The following is a 26,865-nucleotide window of genomic DNA, read 5'->3' as shown; positions in this document are numbered from 1 at the left end:
GGCGGCCTTGCCACGAGCTGGTGGCTTTCGGGCGAGTCGCCGAGCGGCGGCGGCGGCTGTGAGGCGAAAGATGTCGGGCCGGGAGGCCCTCGACGCCAAGAAGCTGGTCCGCTCTCCCAGCGGGCTCCGGATGGTGCCCGAGAGCCGCTCGGCGGTGAGCCCCTTCGGGCTGGAGGAGCCGCCGTGGGTGCCCGATAAGGAGGTAACGGAGGCAGCGCAGGGCGGGGAAGGCGAGGCTCCAGCCGCTCCCCATAGCGATTCCCCTCAGAAATCCCGCCTGAGGAGCCTCGGGGGGAGGGGAGACACCCCCACCATCCCTAAACTGGGCTCGCCCGCCTCAGGGTCTCTCTTTCCCCGCCTCGGCTGGAGAAGGAGGACCCCGCCCTGACAGCCCCCTCCCCGGTTGGGCCCTTCGCGGAATATTTATATATATATATTTTTATATATATATATATATGCAGGTTTTGGTGTCTTCGGGTGTCTTCCCGTGTAAGAGTTGGGGTGTCTAGGCGACGTTTCGACGAGGTCGAAACGTCGCCTAGACACCCCAACTCTTACACGGGAAGACACCCGAAGACACCAAAACCTGCATTCCTGTACCCGTGAAAATCTACGAAAGCATATATATATATATATATATATATATATATATATATATATATATATATCTCATTTATTTGTTCGGTTTATATACCGCCCTTTGTATCCAGAGACCCCCGGGCGGTGCACAGCATTAAGAACATAATTTACGAGGCACAATAATAATAATAATAATAATAATAATAATAATCAAGACCTAATACAGAACATCACAGTAGCGTTCCTGAGGGGTTGAACAAGCTGACCCTTACGGTCCCTTCCAATTATGAAATATGATCACGGTAGCTTCCCTGCAAGTAGAAAGCCAGCGCCTTGCGCCAAGGTGTATGCTGCAGCTGGGAGCACTTTCGTGTGTGTGTGTGTGTGTGTGTACATACGCACATTCTTTTCAGCATGAAATTTCTCTATATATATATCTAGAAAAAATCCATGCTTAAAAGCATAGGGAAGATTTTGACCTTGGCTTTCGAAGCATGTGGGTAGTCTTGTCTGGACAAGAATGTTTTTAGGAGGTGCCGAAAGGAGTGGCAAGGAGTCCCTTAGAGAAGGTTTGCTGGACTGCAGCTCCCATGAACCCCAGCCATGGGTGGGTGGAGTTGGGCATTCAGTGATGTCTGGAGGGTCATCAGTTCCTCATTCCTCCGCTTGAAATTGACGTGCTAGCTTTTTTTTGTTTTGCAGGGAGGATTTTTGTTGTGTGTGTTAGTGCGGCGAGTGGGGAAGAGCATTCGGAAGCTAATAATCCCACCTGTAATCTGAACTCTATTCTGGTGGTAACCTGACCTGTTCTTTTCGGCCACCTCATTCTGCTAATGTGTGTGGATTTGGCTGCTTCCTCACCAAGCACCAAGTCTGAAATTACACGCTCCGAGTTAAGGATCAGCAGCAGTTTGTGCTGGGTGTGGGAGCTGATGAGAAGCTAGCACAGGAATCTAAAGGAGAGGCTAAGTAGCGGGTTATTTTGGCTGTGGAGTTCCTGAGAGAGGTGACAAGCTGGAGGAGATGTGTTAGCGGAAGGTCAGAGAGAAAACAGTTGCTGTAAATCAAGATGGGGGATGAGTGGAGCTTAAATCATTTTTCAGCAAAAAGGTAGGAGGAGTGGTCATAATTTATTGACTCATGAGCAAGTCAAGGCCTGAGGAAGACTGAAGGTAGAAGCTGTGGAGTCTCAGAAGTAGGTAGAAGTGGTGGAAGACCAGACAAGTCTTTTGAGGCAGCTGTTGCATCAGGGAACTGCAAAGCATGGGAGGATCAAGAGACAGAGCAACGGGAAGGTTGGGTATGTGTAAAGCAGTCAAAGAGGGAATACCCAACAGAGATAATAAAGGATGTTGGTGAGGGAGTCAGGTCAAATGTAGGCCTCAGAGGAGGGTATTGAGGTGAGATGAGACATGGCTGAATCTGAGAGAATGCTGTTCCACGTTCAATAACAATGTCAGGTTATGCATAAGCTTAAATGGCTTTTTGAGCCTTGAGAACCCTTTGCACCTGGTTAGCAGAAAAATTGGCTTTTATCTTGCTTACAAAGGAATCAGGTTCCCCAGGAACTTCATGTTTATATGAGACAAAAGGATGTGTGAAATGAATTTATTGGTAATCACAGTTTCTCAGTATCTTTTATCGATAATAACAGTATCCATTGAGGGGTCTCTTAGAAAGAGAAGTCACAGGTAAACTTCATGATGGTTTGCATATTCCCTGTTGTAGTTTGTCTGCTTTGTGTAGTTGAATCTACCATATGGACTATTCTGTATATACAGCTCTAAAGCAGGGGTGGGGAACATGAACCTTAGGATGATGTTGGACTCCTAAGTCCCATCAGCCCTAGCCAGCATGGCCAGTTGTCAGGGATGATGGGAGTTGTAGTTCGACAATATATGGAGGGTCCTGGGGCCCCCTTCCTAGTTGTACTATGAAATCTTCTACTTGAAAAGTAATGGGCAGGTGAGGTTATTCTTTAAATACCTTTCAGTAATTCCAGTTCTAACTTGTGTGTGTTTTTCTACAGACAAGACTAGGACACAATAGAAGTAAATGCATATAAATATGTTGATGAAGTACTAAATGCATTCCTTTAGTTTTGGGCGCAAGTCTTCCCATATTTTCCATTACTATCTTCTAGTGTCCCAGATGCATGCAGTGCAATGCAAAGTTTGACTTCATAACCAGAAAGGTAAGAAGATAAACGCAAAATATACACCAAAATATGAAACCTTGTTCTGAGGTAAAATTGGCACCGTCACTGGCCATGATCCAGAATTAGGCATATGAATGTTACAGTTGGGCTGCTTTTGGGAGGAAAGGAGTAGTTTCCCCCTGAGCACTTTACTTATAATAGCTAGTAACAAAAGCCCCTCTTTAATTTTATGTTACAGTTTGTCCACCTTGAGCTGCTGCAGTATGAATTGTATTGAAGCTCCTTCCTATGTGCGTATTTCACCCACAGCAATTGTCAGTTGCCATAGTTTAGCAAAACTTGAATGAGCTGCAGTGAGCTTTGGACTTGTTCACTTCTCCCACTCCCAGAAAAAACATCCTCTTTCATGACCAGGAGAAGTTTGGAATCATCCCACTTCTCCTTAACTGCTAGACAAACTGTGGTCAGCACTATAGTTTGTTTCAGTTAAACTATAATGACTGTTAGCCACTGTCAGTTGAGACAAAGGGTTGTATTCAACTAACATCTACTCAGAATGCAGCCACTGACTAACTTGGGTCCATTTATTACAATGGGTCTCCTGAGGAAAGCTGTTGACTACAACAAACAAACAAAACAGAAATTTATGAATGCCACCTCTCAGCTGTGTAGGGAAATGAAAGGGGGGGGCATGAACCAGAGGTACATTGCAATGTCTTGATGTCTTATTAAACTATGGCTTAGCATGACACACAAATGTGGGCTTTACCTTACTACAAAGTAACTAGTAAATATTGCCACAAGGCTGCCATCTTTTGTTATTTTTAAAATCTTGAAGTGGGCAACTTTGACACATCTTTCATCTATATTCAGCTTTTTTTTCAGACTTAAAAAAACACAATTATTCACTTTAAGTCATCCTGGGAACCAGTGCCCACTCACTTAGAGTGCTATATAGGATGTTCAGAGACTAAGATAGGGAACACACTGTAGCATATTACATTTTGACAATAGTTTGCAGGTTTCTGCTCTTCCCCTGCAGTGAAGTTGAGTGCTTAAACATGAATTTCACAGTGTTAACACTTCAAGCATGTTGAATGTTGCATGCTTTATCAGAACAGGGAAAAGGGAGAACATTTTAATGTTCTTGATAACTACAATTTCAATGAAGTAGACGAGAAGAGGGGAAGCAATTATTGTTGTGCATTATAAATCTGAAAAGGCAGCGATTCCTGATTCACCTAGATCAAAATAAACTTTTCCATAGTTTTCATTCTGACAATCATTCTGGGACTCTTTAACTAGGCATCTCGAGGCTATCCCCTCCATCCCTCAAACACTGCATGCTATATTTATCTCTCATCTGCGTTTCAGTCATATGCTAGAACCATCGGTTTTAACACAAAGCTCCGACTTTGCTGATACAGTTTTCCTTTGTTTCTCCTTGCCCTCCCCCAGCACCACTGCAGGAGATGCGGAAAGTGCTTTTGTGACAAATGCTGCAGCAAGAAAGTGCCTCTTCCTCGTATGTGCTTTGTTGATCCTGTGCGCCAGTGCGCCGAATGTGCTCTCATTTCTCAAAAAGAAGCAGAGTTCTATGACAAGCAGCTCAAAGTTCTTATGAATGGTAAGTACTAAGCATGGGCTGCCCATAGGCCAGATTTTTGCTTTTTTTGCTGGGCATGGGAAATTAGAGTTGACTTTGGAGTTTTGTATTAAATCTAGCATGATAAATGACAGTGTGATTTGCTGTTTGATTCTATAGAATTCGTACTTAACTATCTAAAAGGCAGTATTTAAAGGTCTGTTTTGGGCAATTAATAATCTGCTTTAAAAAATAAATGGTTATAATATCAGAAAGAAGGCAACCTTTTAAAAAAAATATGGTGCTAGATAAAAATGCATTCTCTCAGTTTGGGAATATGTCTGCAGTGTCAGATCATGAAAATGGCAAATCTCAGTCCTTTTATAGTGGCAAACGGCCATGTTGCTCTGTCAATATTTTTCTTAGAAATGTTCTTTGACACTTTTTAATGCCTATTCTGTGTGTTCAGCTTAATTTGACATTCAGGAAACCATACAAAGTCAGCAACAAGCACAGTGAATAAGGATGGCATGTTCTGCATGTGAGTTTGAAGGATGATTCTTATGTAATAGTGTCCCTTTGTACATCATTCACATTTCAGTATCTAATGCACACAATTCTTGCCCAAATTGTAAACGTGCAAAATAAACCTCTATCCAATGTAGAAAACTTTGATTTCAATTTGTGCAGCATTGTTTCAGCTCTTTCAGAATATTTAGATTAATAGCTAAAGAGCATTCAGCATAAAGAGAACAAGGGATTTCTTCTTATTAATTTACACTGGAATAGTAACCTGCAAGTCACTCTTTTAAGTGCAAAAATAAGGTCTATTTTCCTAAGCATAATGTAGTCAGAAACGTCCTAGTTCTTCTGAATGGTAGCTTAAACTCCTAAATGACTTCATATCATATATTATTATATTTCATTAATCATGATAGAACATGCTGTTACTGCTTTTTCACTTAAAGTAGATCTGAGAATATTTAATAAACCATGAATTCATAGCTACCTCAATAGGCAGGTTTAGAACCAGATCTTTCAAGGTCATTATCTTAATTATAAATTCTAGGCATATTAAGTGCATATTTTCCTTTTCCCCCTCCCTGTTTCCTGGATATCTAGGTGCTACATTCTTTGTAACTCCAGGGACATCAGAAAAGTCAGAGATGATGGTTTGTCGACTTTCCAACAACCAGAGGTGAGAAGTGTTCTTCATTGGCTACTAGGACTTGCTCGGCAGTTAGTCTTATTCTTCATAGTGCTGTTGCATAAGCTGCAATTCTAGATCCTTATTGCTTCCCAAGAATTGATTTTGCCAGTCTCTATTCCAGCTGTTATAACAACCAGTAGTTTGGGCTGCTGAAACTTGCAGCACACTTCATTTGGGTTTGATTTGATATTGAGTAGCAGTAAATCTGTGATCTCTGAATCCATCCAAATAACAGCTGTCTCTGGGCAACTAATGTAGGCATTTAAATTGTTTTCAAAGTAATGCATCACATAACCGAAAGCATCAGTAAAAACTGGTTTTGAACCAGTATGGCACTGATAAATAAGTTTCAGTGTAAAGTTTTGAATGTACAAAAGTAACCTTGGAGTGAGGTGGGAAGGAAACTCCATCTGGTAATTCAACCTGATTAATTGATATCTACAAGCTCTTTTCATTACAAAAAACTAAGCAGTTTCACAATCTCCCACATATCTACAGCATCCATTCTTTCTTTTTGTGTCTTTGGCTGCATCTTTCTGGTGACTCCCATGCATCATTCTTGCTGTGGATTCTGGGTGCAGTACCATATCCTAATACTCTAATGCAGTGGTTCCCAGTTACCTAAGTACTGTGGGCCACCTGTTTGCAAAAGTCAAGCCATGGACCCCCTCTTTGATAACTCTCTGGTAGTTTTTGTTATGCAAATGGTGCTACGGATCCCCTGGGTGGGTTATATGAACCGCCAGTTGGGAACCACTGCTTTAATGGATCGCTCACTATTTTTACTCTTATCCGTGAACTAGAGGAGCAAACACTTCAGAAGTGACCATTAACCAAAATTTTATAGCTCATGAACAGTCCCACTGTTGTTGGCCTAACCCGAAAGTAATTTCTACTGGAGGACAATCTAGCAGATGGGTAGATACTGCCATCTATCACCCATAGGACTGCAGTGTTGAGGAAGTAGATTGCCTTGCATTGTACAGACTCCAGGCCAGAAGTTGCTCTGGTAGGTCAAAGACACACAGAAAAATGCAGGAGGAACACAGCAATGCAAATATCCATGTAAAACCAAATAGCAATTTGCCTGTCCTGTGCTTCTTTTGCCAGTCAGAGACAAGGTAATAGTGCAATCAGCAAACCAACCTTAGACAGCTACCCTACCCACACAACCAGGGTAGGATCTGATGGTAATCCTTGATGGTAAAGAGGGACTCCAGCTTGAATTTTTTATAATAGGTTTAGGAATTTCAAAATGTCCTTCCAAGACATGTCTTGTTTGGGCACCATGAATGCAGTAGAACTCTGAGAATTACTCTGCAGAATTCACTGCCTCAATAGCCTAAATTCATAGAATGTGAAGAATCACCTCCTGCACTATCTACCATTTCAAGAGGGACCTGGACACGAGATGGAAGGAATCTGGTGGAAGGGACAGCAAAATTCACTGCTGTTCTATATAAACAAATTTCCTGCACATAGCCTTCTGCTGGCATGCTGGTTTACTAAACTAGAGCTGTTCTCAGTGACATCTAGTTACTATATTTGGGGGTGTTTGTGTCAAGGCAGTTTTTAAATGAAGAAGCATTCAGTCATGACCCCCTACTTGCAGACTGAAGTAGTGCAGGATAACCACCTAAGTAACAGTTGTGCCTAAATCTAATTATCTTTGCCATGCTTCGCCTATCTAAAAAATCAAGGGATCTATATTAGTAGAACATGTGCTTCTTACCAGTGTGATTGGTATGTATTGTGAGCCCTGCAGATTGACATATGGTGGTGTTCTCATCTTTTGTGTGTAGATACCTATTTCTGGATGGAGAGAGCCATTATGAAATTGAAATTGCACAGATTTCCACAGTCCAGATACTTACTGAGGGATTTACTCCTGGAGGTAAATCTTGTACAGAATTAACTGATGTTTAACCAGCAGCTGGTAGTGTTTCGGCCTACCCTGAAGACAGGGATATTGCTCTGTTACCTTGATTCAGGAAGCCTAGCCCAGTGCTTTTTGTACATTTGGAACTCAGTCATTTTACCAATGTCCAATTCAGTAGAATTCTGGCTTAAGTGCAGACAAAAAACAGTTGGCTATTTATTCCAAATCAGTATATGAATTTTGGGTCGATCCCTATAGTTCACTGCTTTTTAACTTCCTTTGTTGTCTTAGGGTTGCCAGGTCATAATGCTCCATTGACAGTAGAAGCTACAAGTAGCAGAATCCCCCTATCCAGGTCTGTATTCCAGACCTAGTAGCCCTGCTTACTGTTGGCTCCCTCCGTTGCTTTGTTCTTGTTAATAGTACATGTCTCAGTCGTACTTTCTCTTTTCTTAATTAATTTTTATTTATTAAATTTGTATACTGCCCGTTATCCATAGATCTCAGGGTGGTTCACAGCATAAAAATACAAGATAAAAACAAGAACAAGAACAACAAAACCACAAACCAATAAACCCTCATCTCCTCACACCCCCTCCCACAAACATATTTTAAAGGCCTGGTTGAAGAGGAGTGTTTTCATTGGGTATTATGAAGGTGCCAGCCAAACCTCCCTGGGGGGAGCGTTCCACAAATGGGGAGCTACTGCTGTTTTTGTGTTGCCACCCTCCTGACCTCTCATGGGGAAGGCACACAAAGAAAGGCCTCAGACGATGATTGCAGGGAGCTGGTAGGTCCAGATGGAGAGAAGCAGTCCTTTCTCATTGGCTAGATGTCTCCATTACCCATTTTTCCCCTCCCTTTATTTTTCAAGCTACTGCCTACTTTGTCCCACTTCCTTTTTGCCATCCTTCTCTTTACAACCCTTCCTAGAATTCCACATTTTCTCTACCCACAATAGACTTCAGAGAGGTTTCGGCATAGCTCATTCTTGCTTTCAGTTCCTCTAGCCTATTTCTATTTTTAACCTTCTAAATGGGTCCTTCCCTTGTCTAGTTCTCGACTTTCCTTTAACTCCCTTGCTTTTGAGTTCCATTCCCTCACTTTTTGTACCTTCTGGGACTTTCCCCAGTCCTGTATATGAAATGTAAATTCCAAAAAACCTTTAACTCACCTTTCCCCCATATAAGCTGAACAGGAAACAGCTTTCTTGTTCCCCAAGCAATTAGAGCCATCACACCAGTTCTAGATGCTTCACTGCCTGGAGAAGAACTGACTGCTTCTTTTCAGAAGGCACTTACCTCTGTGTTGTGACGAGGTTGTAAATGGAGATCATAATCTTGAAGCACCTACTGCAAAAAGTATGAGGTGTAACTGACTGGCAATGGTTAACACAATGGCAGGCAGTTATAGCATCACAGATAGCATGTTGACTACAGTGGATGCTCTGGTTGCGAATGTGATCCATGCAGGATGCACATTCGCAACCCGCAGCATTCGCAACCCGCGGGTTGTGATTTGGCACTTCTGCGCATGCGCGACCGCTGAAAACCAGAAGTAATCCATTCCGGTACCTCCGGGTTTCGGTGGTCCGCAACCTGAAGCAGCTGTAACCCGATGTATGACTGTATAGGGCATTTGTTCGCAGTCTGTGACAGGCTGCTAGCAACTTAGTTTCCATGTAATCTGGAAAAAAGTTTCTAGCCCTCATGACTGCAGATTAATATAATGCCAACAGATGCTGAAGGATTGGAGGTGATGATCTTTTCTTCAACCTTTGTGAGTTGCCTGCACATCAAGATATATTCAACTGTTAGTTTTTGGGTTTTCCCATTTGTGAGAAATGAGCGTATTAAAATGCATGCATTGTTTGCCAGGTGTAGGATCTGATATTTGTCACGCTAGATAAGTTCACTAAAGTTATTGTCCTATAAATGTTTTAGTACCCTGTCTGCTTATGCATACATGAATTTTAGAATCATCTCTTTTCCTTGCAATTGCTTAATGAAAAACAAGAGCAGAGCATATTTAAAAAATGCAGCCACAGTTGTATCATTTTGTTCCATTGCTGAATCTGATTCTTGGATTCTTACTGTCCAAAGACATGACATAACCACTTTTTTTGCCAAAACTGACAGCTGTTTACAAGACTGTGCAGAGTCTTGGAAGTGAACATCATAACCTTCTCCTCTTCTCTCTCTCTCTCTCCTCTCCCCCCCACCATATGACAGTATAGATCATTTCTTAGCATTAGTAAAGCCTTCTTGTTTTTACTTGCCAAATATATAAAAGCACCCTTACATAGCTCTCATAGAATTCAAACAACCAATTAGAATTCATTTCAAAGCTTCCCGTTATTTGGCCCCAGACGAAGAAAAATGCAAGTCCACATTTCACAAAGCACAGACAGTCTGATGATTTTAAATCTTACTTTATTAGGTCTTCCTCTGTGTTTTTAAAAAAGAAATACAAACAGTGGAATGCTTTGCAAAATGCAAAGCAGGCAATTTGTTGTGAAACTGCTGGTTTAAGATTATTCAGTAAACAATGCACTGAGCATGCCCAGTGGGTTTTTAAAAAGAATATGCTGCAAATTTGGAACTCTGAGTCACCATTTGGATGCCTAGAAACTGCTTCCAGTTGCCAATAGCAACTGGGTAACTTGCTAAAAAGCAGTGCTGACAATGTTAATGAAAAATATGTGGGTCATAATGCACCTAAATTTCATGGTGCTGCTATTCATGAAATATTTCTGTTTTGGTGGATCTTGGGCTGATGTAGTGAGTAAACATTAGTAACAAAAATGAATGCTTTCTGATAAGCTTTAAATTGGAGATGGTATAGCCTGCTTAGCATGAAGGAAGAGGCAGGGAGAAAGAGAGAGAGGTTTGGACCTGCTCACTTTTGGCTGTTGCCCAATTCCTTGCCAATATGCCCCTAGCAGATTACTCCTTGGGGAATATTGCTCTAAACAGGTTGTCCACAGCTGCTCTAAACAATAGGCTGCTCATCATTGTCTCCATCTGTTAGATGTGTGTGATGAGATGGCTATGTTAGGGCAAACTCTGAAAAATGTCACTATCCCAGAGACATGTCAAATTCATTTGGGACCTGGCTGAACTTTTACATTCTTATAGTTTTAGTCACAGAAAAAAGAACAGAAGGTGTGGGACAAAGGAGCAAAAGTATAGTAAGATGAAGGACTAGTGATTCAAGCAGTATTTCTTTCAGTAACATTGATTGTATTTATGCACACCTCTGGCCTGTATGTTTCTTCCAAATGTTTTAATCCAGCTGCAATCAAATCCTTTAATACTTTGGCTGTGTATGAAATCTTCCTTTTAAAACTGAACACTTTCTTACTCATTTTTCTTGATTGATCTTTCTCCTCACTGCTTGCCTGCCTCCTTGATGTAGAAAAAGACATTCATACTTACACCAGCCTCTTGGAAAATGAACACATTATGGAAGGTCAGCACTGGAGCTCAGTTTCTTCTAAGCATGCTTTTTGTAGCTCCTGTTCAATGCATGTTTTCTGCTGCAGGCTTTAGGGCAAATGTACTTGGGTAGGGTGGGGGATTAGTGCTCGATTTAAAATCCATCTATTGTCTGATGTTCTGGAGAAGGTTAAGTCCCCTTTTTATATCCAGCTTGAACCTGTTCTTTAAAAAAAATGTCTGGCTCAGCTATCAGCCAACCTGTTCATATTCTCCTCCTCCTTTGACAGCCAGGTTTGGACTGAGAGATACTCCATCAAAGAAATGAAAGGTAGAGAAATGGGAACAGCCTTGACTTGAACATGATGGAATAGGGTACATACAGAGGGTACTGCCTCTGTAATCTCACTGGAATGGACCACAGAGGCTGTACTTCGTATATCAGCACACATTGGACCTCCCAGATGACTAGGAATAGGTGCCTTTTGCAGGGTTTTCTTCCAGTGCTGTGTGTGTACCTGCTTATTCATGTCCATTGGAGAGATTTGTTTTTCCTGTTGTTGTTTTTTAAAGGGGCCATGACACCTCTCTGAAAGGAGGTTTTAGAGTTGTGTAATTACAACTCTAATTACAGCGGGTGGTGCTGTGGGTTAAACCACAGAGCCTAGGACTTGCCGATCAGAAGGTCGGCGGTTTGAATCCCCGCAACGGGGTGAGCTCCCGTTGCTCGGTCCCTGCTCCTGCCAACCTAGCAGTACGAAAGCATGTCAAAGTGCAAGTAGATAAATAGGTACCGCTCCAGCGGGAAGGTAAACGGCATTTCCGTGCGCTGCTCTTGTTTGCCAGAAGCGACTTAGTCATGCTGGCCACATGACCCAGAAGCTGTACACCGGCTCCCTCGGCCAGTAAAGCGAGATGAGCGCCGCAACCCCAGAGTTGGCCACGACTCGACCTAATGGTCAGGGGTCCTTTAATTACAAGTGAGATGGAAAGAAGCAGGGATACTGGGGAACGCTTTCACGCAATATGCCTGGCCTGGATAAATGTCAACAGTCCTGCAAAGGACACATGCATTGCAACTGTAAGCCTTGTAGATAGTTTCAACAATGGCCTTCTGTTGGATGGGGGTGGAGGAGGAGAGCGATGTGGTGGGCTCCTTAGCTAAGCCTCCATTATGGTTGCCCTGTTGCATATGGCTGCCACCGTGCATGTGAGAAGTAGCAGATGGAGTGGATGTTCTAGGCCCGCCTTCCCCAACATGGTGCCTTCCAGATGTTTCTGGACTACAGCTTCCATCATCCCTGAACATTGGCCGTGTTGGGTGAGGCTAATGGAAGTTGGAGTCCAGAAAAATCTGGAGGGCAGCAGGTTGAAGAAGGCTGGTTTAAGAGGCATCACTTTTAATGCAGTGAATCAGTATAGCTGTGTTTTTTATGCAGGGGTATTTAGAAGCTGGTTGCGTGTACCCACCCTAGTAAGTGTCAAATAAGTTTTAAAATGCTGCAGTTTCATATTATTTGAAAAATAGTCTTGAGACCAGCAGAGCTTCCTTGCTGTCATTCAGAAAGCACAGTAAGCAGTGAACTCTGATCCATGGATGATTGTGTGTCCTCTCCAAATGTAAACTAAACTGCTGTTCCACAAACGGCTGTTTGTGCTCAGACAAACCTTGTGGATTTGTGGAGAGTATTGCAGGTCCAGATGTCTGCCCTCCTAGTTTTTCTCATGAGTCATGTTGCCATTCTGGAAGAGTTCCTACATTTCCTCCCTGGTGCCTAAATTGATTGGGGATTCCGTTTTAACATATTTTACTTGGGTGGTAAAGAGAACTAAAAACTCCACTACAGTGATCTTATATGCTGTACATAAATATTTATAAATATAAATATTTCAAAGCTTTTTTGAACTTTTTTTTGGGGGGGTAATCCAATAAAGCACACTTAGAATGATTCAAACTTAGTTTTGTTTAAGAACTTATTTTTATTAGAATACTTAAAATATTTAAAGACATCATGATTCAGTAGCATGTACTTGGCTTACTATGGGTATAGTGTCTGCTCCTGGAAGGAATCCATCAACAGAATGGTAGAGGGAGGCAATTTTTGGCAGTTCTCTCCCATCTCCTCCTAAATATGCTTTGATGGGTTTGAACAACATTGGATACTAGTCGGTTTAAATTTTAAGTGGAAAAAGTTGCAAGGTATATTCATCTTAGCATGATCAAGCTGTGCATTGGCTCTGTAGCTATTTCTTCAGTGTAGCCATCTGGGAAAAAAAAGTTAATTAGAATTTAAAAACTTGTCCTTGACTGCTATTGTATGATGCTGCTACTTTTGTTATGAAACAGCATTTATGGAAACTGGAAAGTTTTTCACAGAAAAATACAGCAACTGATAACTTTCCAGAATGGGAAAAGTTTCCTTGCTACAACATTGCTCATTGCTGAGTTAATCAGGCAGTGGCAAGACCATCTGCTCCCTGCTCGCTGCTCCCATCCCTCTCTTTTGTCTTTTCTGGTTCAATGTGACTTATGTAACCTGCTGCTGAGCTTGCTTGCTTTGCTTGCTGTTGAATCAGGTCAAACTCTCTCTGCCTTTTGCAACAATATTAAACAAGTCAAGGCCTCGGCACTGTGCATGTCGCCCCACCCCCCCACCCCAGAAACTGAATAAATTAATCCAAGCAAAATTCAAAGAAGCATGACATTATTATTATTATTATTATTATTATTATTATTATTATTATTATTATTATTACTACTACTATTTATTCTGCCCTATACCTACATTGGGACAGGACCTTTGCTTTGTGGAAATTCTTCTGGTACAAAGCAAGCCATAGAATGATACTGTGGGTGGAAGAATTCACCAGCTTCAGCTGAATCCTGATTTAAGCCCCAGGGTTGCAAACAAACAAACAAATCAGACCTCAGGATTCCAAATATGTACATTAATACATTTCTTCCTGTAGCACCTTAAAGACCAACTAAGTTAGTTCTTGGTATAAGCTTTCGTGTGCATGCACACTTCTTCAGATACACTGAAACCTTTCAGTGTATCTGAAGAAGTGTGCATGCACACGAAAGCTTATACCAAGAACTAACTTAGTTGGTCTTTAAGGTGCTACAGGAAGGAATTTTTTTATTTTGACTATGGCAGACCAACACGGCTACCTATCTGTAATTAATACATTTGATCAACTTGTATAATACTTATTGCAGAATTGACAGAGTGGGAGCGAAGAGGGTGGTGATGCCAGTGTTTTATAATCCAGAGCCTTTACACACACACCCCAATTCCTTTTTTCAAGTAGCACTGCCTTTGGAATACAAAATACAGAGCAGACTAGGCCTAGTCTGTTATGTACAGCGCCAGCTCTGCATTTTAGTGCCATTTGCAGAAGGTCTGCTAATCTGCAGGATGGAAGATGGTGTGAATCTGGAATTTCATTTCTGAACTGTCTCGTTTGATTGTTTGAATCCCAATCCTCTGAAGCCAGAAATTTTGGGGAAAGCATTCAGTGGTCCATGGATGGGACTGTTTCACTCTGTGACCATCTCCCTCCATGCTTACAAACCTCCATTCCTTCTAATATAGCAGGAGTCAGCCCTTCTTCCTTCTGGTCACCTTTGGCAAATAACATTCCACTGAATACTGACACCTAGTATGCAAATACAGCACTTCAATTGGTGCTGTGGGGTAGGATGGCTGTTTGTTTGCCTAACACAGTTTAGTGCAAAACTCTTAGACTCACCAAACACACATTCCTCAAACTAATGTTCTGTATAGTGTGTACACGGGGTATTGGAAATACACAATTCCTCTCTGTTCAGCATTAAGCATGTTAACAAGAGTCCACATAACAGTGTATGTAACTCAGAGCTAGGAGACTGGCATACCTGCTCAGCCACAAGCTTTTTTGCTTGTGGTCTTTACCATGTCACTACTCAGCCTGGCTACCTTACCAAAAAGGTAGACAAAAGTTTAGACAAAAGTTGTATGGGTTGTAGCACTCCTGCGTTACAGCCGAGTGGAGTCACTCCACTCTGTTTGAACTAGAAAAATGATTAAACCTTCTTTTCAGTGGTTACTTTTTTCCCTTAGGAGGCAATACTCGCGCTACAGGTATGCTCCTTCAGTACAAGGTACCAGGGTTGGAGGAACTGAGGCAGTTTAGATTTACCGCTGGTGAAGACTTCAATTCCAACAAAAAGCTTTCGGCTACTTGGCTAGCAGCCATGCATAAGGTAACTAGTTGAACTGCTGGATCATTGTCCTCGTGTGTCATGAGCAGGGAATTTTTTTGGCTCCGTGTGGTCCAAGTATCAGGGAGTGGGGCAATCAACCTGACAATCACATGGTGGCATCATGTTGCATGATGTCGAAATCCCTTGCTTGGAGCAATGTTAAAATAATTGGGGGGGGGGGACATTTCAGAGAGCAGTTTGCCAAACTTCTCTGAAGCTCCTCCCACCCTTCTTTTAACATCGCTTCCAGCTTCAAAGAACAGAGGGCTTTTACCCTTTGCCCCTCAGCTGATGAGTGGAGATTTAGACCCTGCTGCCTTGGCTGCACAATCCTGTTTGCTGCATGAAACAGGGTGTGTAGCTATTGCAGGATTAAACCTGTCCTCCTGCCCATCAGATCCCCCCCCCTTGCTCTATGTGGTTAGATGTAGAGGGATCAACACAGAACAGTAGGAAACTGGTTCGTGTGCTTGAAAGCAAAAGGTGAATGAGTGTTTAAGGTGCAGGGTGTGTGTTTTTGTTAAAAGGAATGTAATAGCGAAACAACTTCAAACCATTTCTCTTAGGAGAAATATTGTAGAACTGCTCATTGTTCCTTTGCCCAACTGTGAAATCTGTTATAACATACCCTTATTTCTGATTGTCTTGATCTTTGCATTTTCTAATGCATTGATAAATACTCAATTCAGCCTGTGTAGATGTTCCAGAAAGACATGAGCATCTAGTGAAAGCTGAGTAGTACTGCTTTGCTATCAGCATTTTCCCTTTTTTCCCTTTCATTGCAGGCAGCAAAACTTCTTTATGAATCTCGGGACCAATAACAGCTTCTCCAACTTGAGGGAAAAGATCAGCTCTAAGAAAAAGCTTCTTACTACTTGCTAGTTGAAACACGGTAATAAGTATTTGGTAATAGGGATCCCCCACCCACCCTTTCCTATCCCAGACGTGGTTCATCATGTGAGCACTGGCCAATTACAATGTGAGTATTTGACCTATAAGTATTCACTTTAGTGTGCAATATGTAAACAGATTATTAATGCTTTAAATATAGCCTTGCATCTATGACTTTATATTTTGTTAAATCTTGTCTGCACTTAATATGTAAAATGAAGTGTGACCTGCACTACTGCTAAGTATATAGCACAACTTTTTTGTAGTACAAATTATGTATACAGTGTAATTCATTTTTAAACAAGGAAACAAACTTTATTTGATGCTCCAGAGAATAATAGCTTTTCAGGTGTGTAGATCTCAGGTTCTTTTTCTCCTCATATCCAAATGATCTATGGAAATTTGCCTTAGATGTCATTTTATAGAAGCTACTCTTTCTTGTGGGGGATTTGTATCATGAGATAAAAACTTTCTTTTTTGTAAAATACAATTTACCAAATACCACAATTTGTCCTGTGTAATCTTTTTGAATGAAGCTACTAGCAAGACTGATTTTTGAAGTTTTATATTCATGCTTTTTGTGGTAATTCTAGCATTGGCTAATAAAGCCTGATTAAACACTATGAGCTTGTCTGTGGTAGTATTGCTGTTGACTACTGCACAAGGTTTCATGCTGGGCTCAAACTGGTTACTGTGTAGACATGAAAGCAGAGGCAGGTACATTCAGAAAGGTGCAATAAATGGGTCAGGGGGCTTTGTAACAAATTATGTTCTTTAAAAAATGTTTTGGGTTAAGAAACACCTACAAACACAACTATACCTTAGCAGTAGTTTTATTGTGCACACTGGATTAGCAGTGTATCATAGGCTTTTAACTCACATTCATTTAGCAAATATTCTTTTACAATACCCTTCCACTTCTCATCACCACAATATATACAATTAATGCTAAACAGTGGTAAAAGCAAGTTACAGCACTGCATCAATGGATATATAAATTATGCACACCGTGTACATGAATAAAGCCAAATGGCCTACAGTTTACAGGGAGGAAATTATAAAACACGTATGGCTACAACATAATGGGAAGTTCAAAATAGACTTCTGTATATAAAATAATGTACAACTAATATTCCAGTGAAGTGCTTTTTTTTGCTCGAAACTAGATAGTGGATAAAGTTATTGCATAACTCACCCTGGCACAAGATGCCGGGCTGCCAAGAACCACAGATGCTGCCCCAGCCAAAACAGCAAAACGTCCTCTTCTTTCTCCCTTCACTCTCTACATAGCCAGCTCAGCCTTTATTCAGTCCTTCAGACCCCCTCCCTACTTTCACAGATAAGATTTAAAGGTCCTTAAAGGGAACCTATTAGCTTTTTTATAACCTGACTCTTACCTTCTCAACTATTGCACTTTTCTTTCATATAGACATACAGATCCCTTAAATATGAATGCAGGTTTGTCCAGAAGATGGAATTCAGTGTGGGTGTGTTTGAGACAGTTTAAAGTGGTGCTGTAAGCAGAATATCATGAAAAAACATCAAGTGAAGGAACGTGGTTTTGAGAAATGTGCAAAAATCCATTCAGCATTGATGCTTCACTGTTAGTTAATAACACCTTTTATACCAGAGGACTGTTGGTAATTCCCAGATGCCAACTTACCAAGCTCTTCAAGGATTTACACAGTAAACTCAACAATCAGTTGACAATTTTAATAAAGACCTTGACAGTTACTGTGGACTAGAATGGATCAGACAGCATACCTGTGTTTTGCAAAGGTTTTTAACATCTAGCACAAGTTTTGTTCTTTTAATTCAATTGGCAAAATACTGTAGGCTGTGTTGAGTACCTCTCCCAATGACTGGGTGAGTGAACATGGAACAGATCTCACATACAAACTTCAGATCGGAAATCTCAAATGCTGTCCATCAATTTAACAAGAGCACCAATTAAAACAAGTATAGCTTTACTTCTGGTGAAATGTGATTGAAAATGTTTCCAGTGTATACTTCCAGTTGCCAGCAAGATACTGTATTGCCAAATGATGGTTTTCAGGCAAGAGTTCGTTGCCTAGGTTTTATTCTTGGATATAACTGCAATAAAACAAGATTTAAAATTGTTATTTAGCAAATTATAAAGCATATTAGTTTTTACAACTCTACCACTGCATTAAAAGCAACTTTTAAGCAGAACAATTCGACAGCATCATACATATTAGTTCCATTTCCCTTTATTTCTGCTAGAATCTTTTCAACTGAGCTGTTGAAAAGGTGCTTTAGGCTGATGCTTCACAATTTACAACAATAGCAATAATCAGTTCTAAATGGGAACATTAGTAATTTTAACTGTTCAAACCCTTGTATTAGAAAATGATTCTCTTGAAGACTGGTTGTTCCACATTGTTTCAAGCTTTGGACTAATAGTAGCATTCTGAACTTAACACACAAATTTGGAAGCAAATTCCACTGCCATCATTTGAGTTTGCTTTCAGATTTGTTTAGGGCCAAAAGCCCACTGTCTTCCAATTCAGATCCATACCCACTCTATGGAGGTTTCTTGCTTTTTGCTTGTTGAGTGCTTGGGCCCACCACAAGTAAGTCTTTGGCATGTATAGGGAAGGCCCAAAGAGCATCCTGTTTCAACATCCTGTCTCCTTTCATAGAGGCTTGCAGCTTGGTATTGTGTTTTAGAAGACAAAGCTGCACTCTTGAGAACTGTACTAGTAACTGGAAATTATGGGTGTCAGAAGCAACACAGAATATTGGGGTGTGTAGGAGTTACCAGAACAGCAGGGGAGGGGAGATTGTTCCATCAAGCAAGGAGAAATGCTGTGCTGACAGAAAGTTTGTAACAGCACAATGTACATTATAAATAATCTGGGAGGAATTCAACAAAGAAAACTACAGTATTTTTCCATCTACAAGATGCCCCCATGCATATTTTTGGGGAGAAAATGGGGGGAGATACTATCTGTGTATAAGACGAGCCCAGATTTTGAACATTATTTTAGAGTAAAAAAAAGTCCTATACGCAGAAAAGTATGGTAATTTCTGCTGAGCCCCAGTTTATTAGTTTAATTTCTCTATGAACCCTGTTTGACTATCCCATATTCTATACATTCCACATGATTCACCACCTTAAAAAGAGTTGTTCTGAGGTCTGCAACTCTGCCTGGGGAGATTAAAATGACCAGCTCCTCCCCCCCCTTTTTTTTTACTGTTCTTGGTCTGTACTTGAACCTGCAGTGGTACAGTTCAGGAAGGACTTTCTTCCAAATAAACCAGTACCCCTGTCTTAATCATTCCTAATTGAGGATTTCTGAAAAGCACTGTATTGTGCTGGAATTAGGAAGAGCGTGCAAGACTTACCCCCAAGAGATTTTTAGGCACATAGCCTTCCTTGTCATTGAGACGAGCCCACCACCAGTCTGTCTCATTGTCATCTTTGCGCCTCAAAATGGTAATTGCATCTCCTTCATGGAATGACAACTCATCGTTGTTCTGAGCTTCATAATCCCACAACGCATACACAATGCCTTTGTTCATTACTCCCAGTTTCTCCTGCACACCTATGACCAAGAAACAACTACATTAACCTAACATGAATAAGCAATCACCACTATTTGGAAAATGGATACTGCAATCATGGCGCCCCTGGGCTCTCATGCAGCGTGGAAACGTAATACAATGTGTAATACAATTGTAGTGAGGGAGGAGAATTCTGTTTGGTCTTCATTTTTGTGCAAACTGCCCTAATTTGCACCTTCCAGATTAATGTATGGATAGATTTCACACTTCTCCAGATTCTGTGATGCAATCCTCAACTCAATGAAAGTACCAACAGTCATTTTTAAGTGCATATTTTTGGATAAAACACTTAAAATGTGTACACCAGGATAAAATATGAAGAGTTATGAAAACAAAATGGACCAGACATAAATACACACATGTGAAATTGACATGGACCAGAGGCGGTGTAGGGTTCTTATCAAATCCCACCACAGTCATAAGGCCTGATTTCTAGAGACAGGTGGTTTTGTCATGGGGAAAGGCAAAAGAAGCACCCTGCAACTAGTTCTAGGAGATTACACCAGTAAGTGTTATACTCCATTATAAGGTAAGAAAGGTTGGGAGGCCCAAGAGGTTCAGTGGTTTAGACCACAGTGCCACTTGCGTCCCTATTATACCCCATTATACATCTGTTCTGAGTACCTCACTCTACTAGCACTAATATGAGGTTGGTCATTTTGTCCGAGGTTTGTAGAAACACATGTCCCATGGGAAATGGAAACTGGCAAAGCCAATAGGCACAAAGCTCTGAATGGTTGTGAACACGTTCTGGTGGCTGAATTTTATGACTTGGCTTAAGCTACAGCAGCTCAAGCAGTAATTTACATTGCACTCGCTTAAGCACAGTCAACAGGAAATAATTATCCCTTCCTTTATTATTCAATATGGCAAGTGCATGTTTCTGGACATTCTGTAGCCGGGAAAGGCCTTCGTAGGTAGGCTGCTACATTCTGGATCCTACTAGAACTGCTCTAACTGTCCTTTTGTGGCACAGCTGTTTCTGCTCCAAAGCAGGCTAAATATGAGTCACAGCTCATGGTGAGAAAGGCAGTCATTTCCTAAAGCCAGACATGGGAACATTTGAAGATGTGTTTGTGTCTAACGCCTTCTCCACTCTTCTACCCACTCACATACACAGTGTTCCCACTAACAGCACACAGAATTCCTCAAATCAATGAAGAATACAACCTGTATTACCTTTGTTTCCACCCCTTTATCATCTGATTTAGTGAGCAAACTAGCCACACGGTGTATGTCACACATTCTTAATTTGATACCTCATTTGCCTCTCCACAACAACAGTCGGTATTCTAACATTATTGTTGTTTTGGTGTACTTGGAATCTGCTGTAAGCTGCCTTGAGGATCAGCTGGCTGAAAGGTGCTGCATAAATCTTCACACGAAATCGAATACACACTTTTCATTGTAAAATAAGCAATGCCATACTTCTAGATCCTGGAACAAGTGAGGAATGACAAATTCAAGCAAAGTTCTGAAATCTCAAGTTACAAAACCTGAAACTTACCATACAGAAACTGGGAACACTGAATATAACCTTCTTCCATTTCCTCACACTTGTCTGCCGCAGTTTCTATGTCACTTATGGTTGAAGCAAAAATTGCTGCTCCAGATTCAACAAGTAGCTTGCAGAGATGAACACTGTTGCAAGAAGCAGCACAGTGCAAAGGAGTCCTGAAAACAAAGCAAAAGACTCAATGTCAGGTGAGACAAAACGTGCCCTCATTCCTGTGAAGATGGATTTGCACTAGTAACCGGTTTCTAGCTTTTGTTGGCACCCAACAGAAGTGTGTGCTCCACTTGGTCTCTTACCATCCATCACTGTCTGCTGCATTCACATTGACACCAAAATCCAACAGGAACTTAACTATGTGATGATGGCCAGCACACACTGCATTGTGCAGAGGAGTGATTCCTTCATCATTAGGTTTGCTGGGGTCATCCACCTAAGTTGGGGGAAAACAAGGACTGACTGCATGAACTTAAATATTTTCCACCATCAAAACGTAACGTAGGTGAGTAACAATATTTCCAAGTTTACCTCATATATGATCCTTTGCACCAGGTCAAACTCTCCCTCCAAAGAGGCATCCAGCAGCAAAGCCAAGGGATTGAACTTGACCCTCAAGCTGTGGCCAGTTCTCTCCGAATTGGGTTTCTTCAGGTTGGTCCTTTTGGTCTGAGTAAAAAGGCAACCCTGAGTTTCAAAATGCATCAGTATCAGAACACTTTGAACTGCATTCTATCATAGAGAAATTTATCCTGTTTTAAACTTTTGTTTTCTGGAACTAGTAGAAACATGAGAACTGCCCCAACTTTGTCTCTAGCTTTTCTTTAATGCACATAAAATCTAGATAATCACCACTACTTGTTTTCCTAATCAAAATAAAAAAATTCCTTCCAGTAGCACCTTAAAGACCAACTAAGTTAGTTCTTGGTATGAGCTTTCGTGTGCATGCACACTTCTTCAGATACACAGATGTACCAAGAACTAACTTACTTGGTCTTTAAGGTGCTACTGGAAGGATTTTTTTTTATTTTGACTATGGCAGATCAACACGGCTACCTATCTGTAACTGTTTTCCTAATGTAACTGAAAGGGAGCCCGCTTGGTGTATTCCCATAGGACAATAGTCTTTAATATTTTCAGACCCAAGATCTAGCTTTTAACTGTACATGCCCTGCTCTCTCCCTTTTACTTATAAATGTTTGGTGCTGGTGGCATGATCATAACCCACCGACTGAGGACCAAGGCCTTAAAAGACAGGCCTGCACAACTTTAAGCTAAATGGAGCCCATCAGCAGCTCGATGAACCTTTTGTTTTGTCTGCCTGTCTGGGAATTCAAAACCAAGGCTATCAAGAACTTGGCAGGTCACAATGTGACTGTTACACTGCTTTCAGCTTGGTGGGTCACAAATTGTTCAGACCTGGATCAAAGTGCACTTCACCAAAATACATATTGCAGCACAGTCAAATCTTGCTTCTGTACTTGCCTGACTTGCCCTATGTAACACTTTTGTCCTACATCCAAGACGTAGGATAGACTTATTGGCCATTTGTTTGGGGAAAAATTAGAATATACTAAGAAAGTTGTATTGGGGGGGGGGGGTTTCGACTTGCTGTACACACTCAAACTAAAGTGGATTCAAAGTTTTGCAGATTCCACAATGTGGCATAGCACTGCTTACACCCCCCCTCCCCCAGATCACACTGGTTTTGGCGCAGTATCTTACCGCAGGAAGTGGAGGAGGAGGAAGAGCAGGTGGCGGCTGCATTTCCTCTTCTTCTGGGGATTCTGCCTCTGGGGTTGGACTAGGTGGCCGCTCAATAGAAGGGGCTATAGCAGGGTTGTTGTTGTTGTTATCATCCTCCGTTGTCTCGGGCATTTGATTTGTGTTTTCTTCGCTGATCAACTCCTCAGTTGCAGGAGAAGGTAGTTCGTTATCATTGGCATCTGATGAAGGCTCATCAGGAAGAGGAGCTGTCGGGGGCACAGCTACGGGCTCCTCAATATTGCCATTGGTGTTTGTGTTCCCATTGTCAACATCTGCCAAGGTGCCTATGAAGTCCTGTGAGTTGCTTGGCTGATAAAAAGGGGCACCTTCTATTCCTCCGGCCAGGGTATTAAAGCGCTGGTACAATAGCTTCTGAATGTTTGGTCCACTGGGGCCTTCTGGTTCAGTGATGGAACTCCGCTTCTTCAAGGGCCTGGGAGCATTGGCGAGTTTCCTGCGAAGGGCTTCCAAATCGGCATCACTTTGGTAGCGAAGGGGCGAATGCACGATGGGCGTGAGCTTGGTGGGGCTGAGGGGGCGAGGGATGTTTTCTACGTTGCTGTTATCACCAGAGGGTGGGGTGTTTTCCAGTTCTTGATCTTTTTCACTGTACTCGGGAGGTTGAGGCTGTGATGGATTGGCAGGCAAAGAGCTGTGAAGGAATGGCAACGGCGAAGGGGAAGTCGAACCGGACTGTACAACAGGCTTCCCATAAACTGAGAAGAAAAAGTAGCAGTTAGGGATGGGTCTAAATTAACATGGAGTAACTTCTCAGAAGTGTTGTTTGTTGTTTTAAAAATCATATAAAAATTAATGGTGACAGTTGTCAATTTTGTAGCTTCAAATGCATGAGGAAACTACTTAAAAGCAACTCATCTTTCTAACAATTCTGGACATTTTCATGCAGTTATAAAGCAGTCATAAAAGTGGGGAAGATTTGGAAGGGAGGTCATGGTTCTTGAGTATAGATATCTAAAAAAGGAAGGACATAGAGCACTAAAAAGCCTAAACATCTCTAATGTGTAGCATTCCTTGCAAGTCAGCCCCTTTATGAAATATAGATATGATGTGCTTTAAATAGCAAGCAAAAGAGAACAAGGAGTAGCACACCAAAGGTGCCCACTAAGCTAGAGATACAGTGGCAGCAAACTGCTGGGAAATGAAAAACAACATTCTGTTATGATATCTCAAATATACTTGAGGACATCCGTGGCTTCAAGAAAGAATACAAGATATTTCACCATTTTGTTGCATTTATCCATTTCCAACATGAAGTTATTAGTGGCGAGTTGACATTTCTTAGTTTTCTTATCAACAGTAATTTTCAACATAAATGCATAGAATATAAATCCTTCACTAGCCCCCTCTAATGTTTGCAGAGGTCAATCATATTCCCTCTCACATTGTGACTAGACAGGTCAAGTGGGTTTTAATCCTATGTCTTTTAGCATTATATTAATACATCCATGTCTCTTCTGGAAATGCTAATAAACCTAGTGTTAAACTTCACTCCCCCCAATCACTCATGTAAATATTGGGTTGTAGTCGATGTTAGTCCTACTCAGAGTAGACCCACTGAAATTAATGAACAGGGCTATCTCAGGTTCACTAATTTCAGTGAGTTGAGATTAGTTGGAAACAACTCATTCAATAAAACAGGCCCCTAAAGTAATCCTTGAGATGGTTGCAGAAGTGGCTCATCAGGTGTGACAGAATCACATCACTATTTCCCCAGCAGGTATGTCGCTGCCAATTAGAGAGAAGGAAAGGGGAGAGGTCTGCGCAGTATGGGTGCACTGGCGGGAACAATGAATTAGCTCTCCAGTGTGTATGCACTGCGCTGACTTTGACGCCTCACCCCTCTCCTTCTTGGTAAGCAGCAGTGACAAACATGCTGAGAATCTAGCTTTGCAGCTCCACCCCAACCAGTTCAAATAAGTCCCCTTAACAACTGTCTTTAAAGTGAAGCAAATATTGTTCAGCACCTCAGACTAGTCACGATGTAGAGAGAGGGAGAGCACAAGCCCCAATTTTAGATTTGTAGCAAAGCATAACCCACTTCTGAAAGTTACTGCCTCCCAATTAGATGCAATGCTGCAAACCTGTAATGTACAGTCATTTGTAACGAAATCCTGGGTTAGCAGAATGCCCAGGCTCTTTTCTACCATTTGAAAGAAACAGCACTTTTTTAAAGCAAAGATCTAATTTACATCAAACCTAATTTAACTCCTGTAAGTATCAAGCAGCTCTTAAACAGAAGAGATATGCAACATCAAATTATTCTACCTGCTTTAACGGACTTGTTCAGGGTATTGTATACAGCCTGTTGATAGTTCTTTGGTGGCGTCGCTTGCTGAAGGTACATGGAATAGATGGAACTGGAGTTCACGGTTTGGGGCCCTTTCCTGGGAGACTGGGGCCTTGAGCCTTTGTCAGCTAAGAAAGGCCTGATGGCCACAGTTAAGGGGAGATCAGGCCTGCCATCGCCACCTGGAAATAATGGGGCGCCAGAAGGTTGATATGTGGGGCTTGGAGGCACAGATATTCTCTGCTGTATTTGTTGCGAGGAGCTTGGCTGATGAACGCTGCTTGCTGGTGGTAACGGAACAGGTCTTTGCCGGCTTGCTGCTGTAGACCCTGGTCTTGGGAGGCTGCCATCTTTTCGCCTTTCAAGGGAATTGGTAGAACCTGTTCCCAATGGAATGGAGCTTGGGTAGGTCCCATAGTTCTGGGGCAATTGCTTACTTGCTCCAGGGATCGTAGGTGGTACTTTCCCTATATCAAGACCCTGTGGAGGGGAAAACAGAAGAAGTGTCTGAAAAGCTGAGAAGGCTGTTCTTCTATCCTGTATAGAAAACAAATCCCTTTTTAACACGTATCTGATGGATGAAGTACACAAAATCTCGACAGAGAGGCCCATAGCACATACAGAAATGTTGTACACAAACCTGCAAAACACCATGAATTTTTGATACTGTATGCAGCAAGGGGATGGGGGTAGAAGTGGTAAAAACTCACCAGCTTATCAGTACTTCCTAATGAAGAAGACAAAGGCTGACTTGATATCGTTCCTTGTTTTAAACCAGCATCCATGCTTGATTCCTTCCAGTCTGCATTGGAGATTTGGGGCGGCTTCACCACAGGAACAGGACTCTGCTTAACTGCTGACCAGGTTCCCTCGTTAGCTGGCAACAAAGGAAAATGTTTATTAAATGGTTACTGATGCCCGCACATTTGTATAAAGAGAATATGAAATTGTGAATGGAAGATAGTGCAGAATAATTCAGATTAAGAAGAGATGGCAACAATTAGTTAAATGTGTTTAATCTAAAATAATGTTTATTAATGTATTTTATTATTAAATTTCTACCCAGCCTATCTGTACTAGGTCCCGAAGGTGGCCAAGACCGATAAAGCATATATGCAATAAAGCATATTAAATCACAAGCTTATATACATAAGGCCAAAGAAGTGACTGGTAACCTGTTTAGAGCTCTGAGTACTGTTTTGAGTTTAGTGAGATTTCATTATTTTAGGGATACATTCATAGATTTCTGCTGGCTCTAGAAAAGGCCGCACAATAAACATTCTCACAACTGGATATCACCCATGCATTTCTGTAAGTTGGTCTGAGCCCACAGGATGGGAAAATTATAATAAAATACATTAACACTAAACATTCCATTTCAATTCAAACTGAATTCTACAGATGTATTGTGCTGAAAGATAATTCATTATCTTAATCTAAAGATGCCTTTTGATTTCTGATTAGAATTAAGATCACTGAGAATGCATTGTGGTTTGCAACATACAGTTCATAAACTGCTGTTTTTTGTTTCCTGAATGCCACGAAGAACTGCCTTCAGGGCCAACATCAAGATCTGACACTGTCCATGACCTCCTATTAGCATCATCTGGGGTAGTACAAAGAATCAGAAAGTCAAGTGAAGATATTATCTCCCCAACACACCCCGACATCATGCCCACCTGGAAAATAAGAAGAAACTTTCTAAAA

The 26,865-nt window shown here is 41.5% G+C and overlaps 2 protein-coding genes across 10 annotated transcripts in view; one reads left to right on the top strand and one right to left on the bottom strand.

Moving 5' to 3' along the window:
• ZFYVE21 (zinc finger FYVE-type containing 21) lies at window positions 1-16,608 on the top strand. Of its 2 annotated transcripts, XM_081194513.1 has the most exons (8): window positions 1-202; window positions 2,723-2,773; window positions 4,196-4,364; window positions 5,445-5,520; window positions 7,335-7,426; window positions 10,829-10,882; window positions 14,952-15,094; window positions 15,880-16,608. In XM_081194513.1, exons 1-8 carry the CDS (start codon window positions 71-73, stop codon window positions 15,913-15,915), a joined length of 753 nt encoding a protein of 250 aa, XP_081050639.1. In that variant the 5' UTR covers window positions 1-70; the 3' UTR covers window positions 15,916-16,608. The 2 variants fall into 2 exon arrangements, with proteins under 2 accessions (XP_081050639.1, XP_081050640.1); XM_081194514.1 differs by lacking the exon at window positions 10,829-10,882 and having other exon boundaries at window positions 4-202.
• A 194-nt stretch (window positions 16,609-16,802) lies between these two features.
• The window catches only part of PPP1R13B (protein phosphatase 1 regulatory subunit 13B), a 67,663-nt gene continuing 57,600 nt past the window's right edge, over window positions 16,803-26,865 (bottom strand). For all 8 annotated transcript variants that reach the window (XM_081191429.1, XM_081191428.1, XM_081191426.1 and 5 more), the window contains 8 exons: window positions 25,869-26,035; window positions 25,137-25,638; window positions 22,809-23,566; window positions 21,615-21,752; window positions 21,386-21,519; window positions 21,081-21,247; window positions 19,355-19,554; window positions 16,803-18,079 (listed from right to left, as the gene is read on the bottom strand). In XM_081191429.1, coding sequence (XP_081047555.1) covers window positions 18,038-18,079; window positions 19,355-19,554; window positions 21,081-21,247; window positions 21,386-21,519; window positions 21,615-21,752; window positions 22,809-23,566; window positions 25,137-25,638; window positions 25,869-26,035 — 2,108 coding nt within the window. In that variant the 3' untranslated portion in view covers window positions 16,803-18,037. The remainder of the gene's footprint in view (window positions 18,080-19,354; window positions 19,555-21,080; window positions 21,248-21,385; window positions 21,520-21,614; window positions 21,753-22,808; window positions 23,567-25,136; window positions 25,639-25,868; window positions 26,036-26,865) is intronic.

Source organism: Podarcis bocagei (genome assembly GCF_964188305.1).
Source record: "Podarcis bocagei genome assembly, chromosome: 1".
Taxonomy (NCBI): Eukaryota; Metazoa; Chordata; class Lepidosauria; order Squamata; family Lacertidae; genus Podarcis; species Podarcis bocagei.
The sequence above is the reverse complement of the archived record's forward strand: the minus strand, read 5'-3'. Positions and strand labels throughout refer to the sequence as shown.